This window comes from Frankliniella occidentalis, unplaced genomic scaffold (genome assembly GCF_000697945.3).
Source record: "Frankliniella occidentalis isolate FOCC.00 unplaced genomic scaffold, Focc_3.1 Scaffold16, whole genome shotgun sequence".
Classification (NCBI taxonomy): Eukaryota; Metazoa; Arthropoda; class Insecta; order Thysanoptera; family Thripidae; genus Frankliniella; species Frankliniella occidentalis.
The window spans coordinates 2,241,987-2,243,345 of NW_026267146.1; the positions used below are offsets into that span (position 1 = coordinate 2,241,987).

Here is a 1,359-nt window from a genome sequence, read left to right on the forward strand (position 1 = left end):
TTCTTCTTCTTCTTCTTCTTCTTCTTCTTCTTCTTCTTCTTCTTCTTCTTCTTGAAAAATTTAAGCTGTAGACCGGGTTTAGCGGGTTTCGGAATATAACTTGTCCTTCATGCCCAGCAGGTATCGGGTCTCAGGGGTAAGAAGCGCGTGTCTATCGCGTCGGCGTCAGCCGGCCCCAGCGGCTCGGGGGTGGGCGCGGGCGTCCACAGGCCCGGGTCGTCCGGGCTGCCGTCCTCGCAGTCCTCGCAGGTGCTGGCCGCGACCTCGCTGTTCCTGCAGAACGAGCAGCAGACCTCGCAGGCCGCGAGGTCGGGCGGCGGGCGGCTCGGCCTGGGCTTCACCGTGCCCTCCATCAACCTCCCGACGCTCGTCCGCGGCCGCACCAGCTCCGAGGACCTGGGCGACGGCTACAAGGACAGCGGCGTGCGCCGCCTGAGCCAGGTGAGCCCAATCCCCATCTTGGAGATGCCTCACGATGAACGTCCCCCGAATAAGCGACGCGAGGGAGGGTGGGGCACAGAGCGTTCCGCCATTGGGGCGCCCATATGGGGCGGGCCGCTGGCTCCACACAGCTGCTCGGCGGGTTGGCCTACCCCGCGCGCTGCAGGCGCTATCATTGCCGTAGTTGAAGCCGCCAGAACTGATTTTCTGTCTTTGGCATAGCTCACATTTTGTGATCGAGGCCGAAATTAGAAAACGTCAATGTCTGTGAGCACAGCCGAAAGGCAGGCAAACTCACGTGGGCGATGTCGCCTCGGGGAAAGTAAGGACGTACGCCCCCCAGCCCAAAATTGTTGTGACTGACCGCTTCATCTCCTTATCGGTCTGCAGTCGTCCAAGCACCTGGGGTCCACGGGAGACCTGCCGCTGTTGGCCGCGGTGGACGTCGACGCGGACGGCGACGGCTTCGAGCTCGGGGACGTGGCCTCCTGCTCGTTCAACTCGGCGTTCAGCCCGGACGACTCCCGGCCCGGGCCCAGTTCAGCGCAGAGGTAACTTGTGTTCTTTTACGAAACCATAAACAAGGAGCCTGTCCGTGTATCCCGTTGGGGCTGATCCGATCGCGTCCGTCGGTGTTCCAGCACGTCGCTCGTGCACGCTCCGCACGCCATCATCGTCACCTCCCCGACGCCGTCCTCGTCGCCCCGGCCCGCCACCCGCACCGGCAGCGCCGGCAGCGGCGCCGCCTCGGGCCGCGGCGGCAGCGCGGGCAGCAGCGCCGGCGACAGAGACAGGCCCGCCAGGGAGATCATACTGAGCCCGGGAGGGTTGGGGCTGCAGTGACAAGACAGGCTTCAAGACTTTGCTTAACCATAACGTGTAATGATGATACCAACGATATCAAAAATAACAATTATA

At 62.8% G+C, this 1,359-nt stretch overlaps 1 protein-coding gene across 4 annotated transcripts in view; it reads left to right on the forward strand.

Annotated features, from left to right (window-relative positions):
- LOC113209118 (uncharacterized) overlaps positions 1-1,359 on the forward strand; it is an 18,564-nt gene extending 17,205 nt beyond the window's left edge. For 3 of the 4 annotated variants that reach the window (XM_052264176.1, XM_052264175.1, XM_026426485.2), the window contains 3 exons: positions 118-441; positions 832-992; positions 1,083-1,359. In XM_052264176.1, the coding sequence (XP_052120136.1) occupies positions 118-441; positions 832-992; positions 1,083-1,284 (687 nt within the window). In that variant the 3' untranslated portion in view covers positions 1,285-1,359. The remainder of the gene's footprint in view (positions 1-117; positions 442-831; positions 993-1,082) is intronic. The other variant, XM_026426494.2, reaches the window with a different exon arrangement.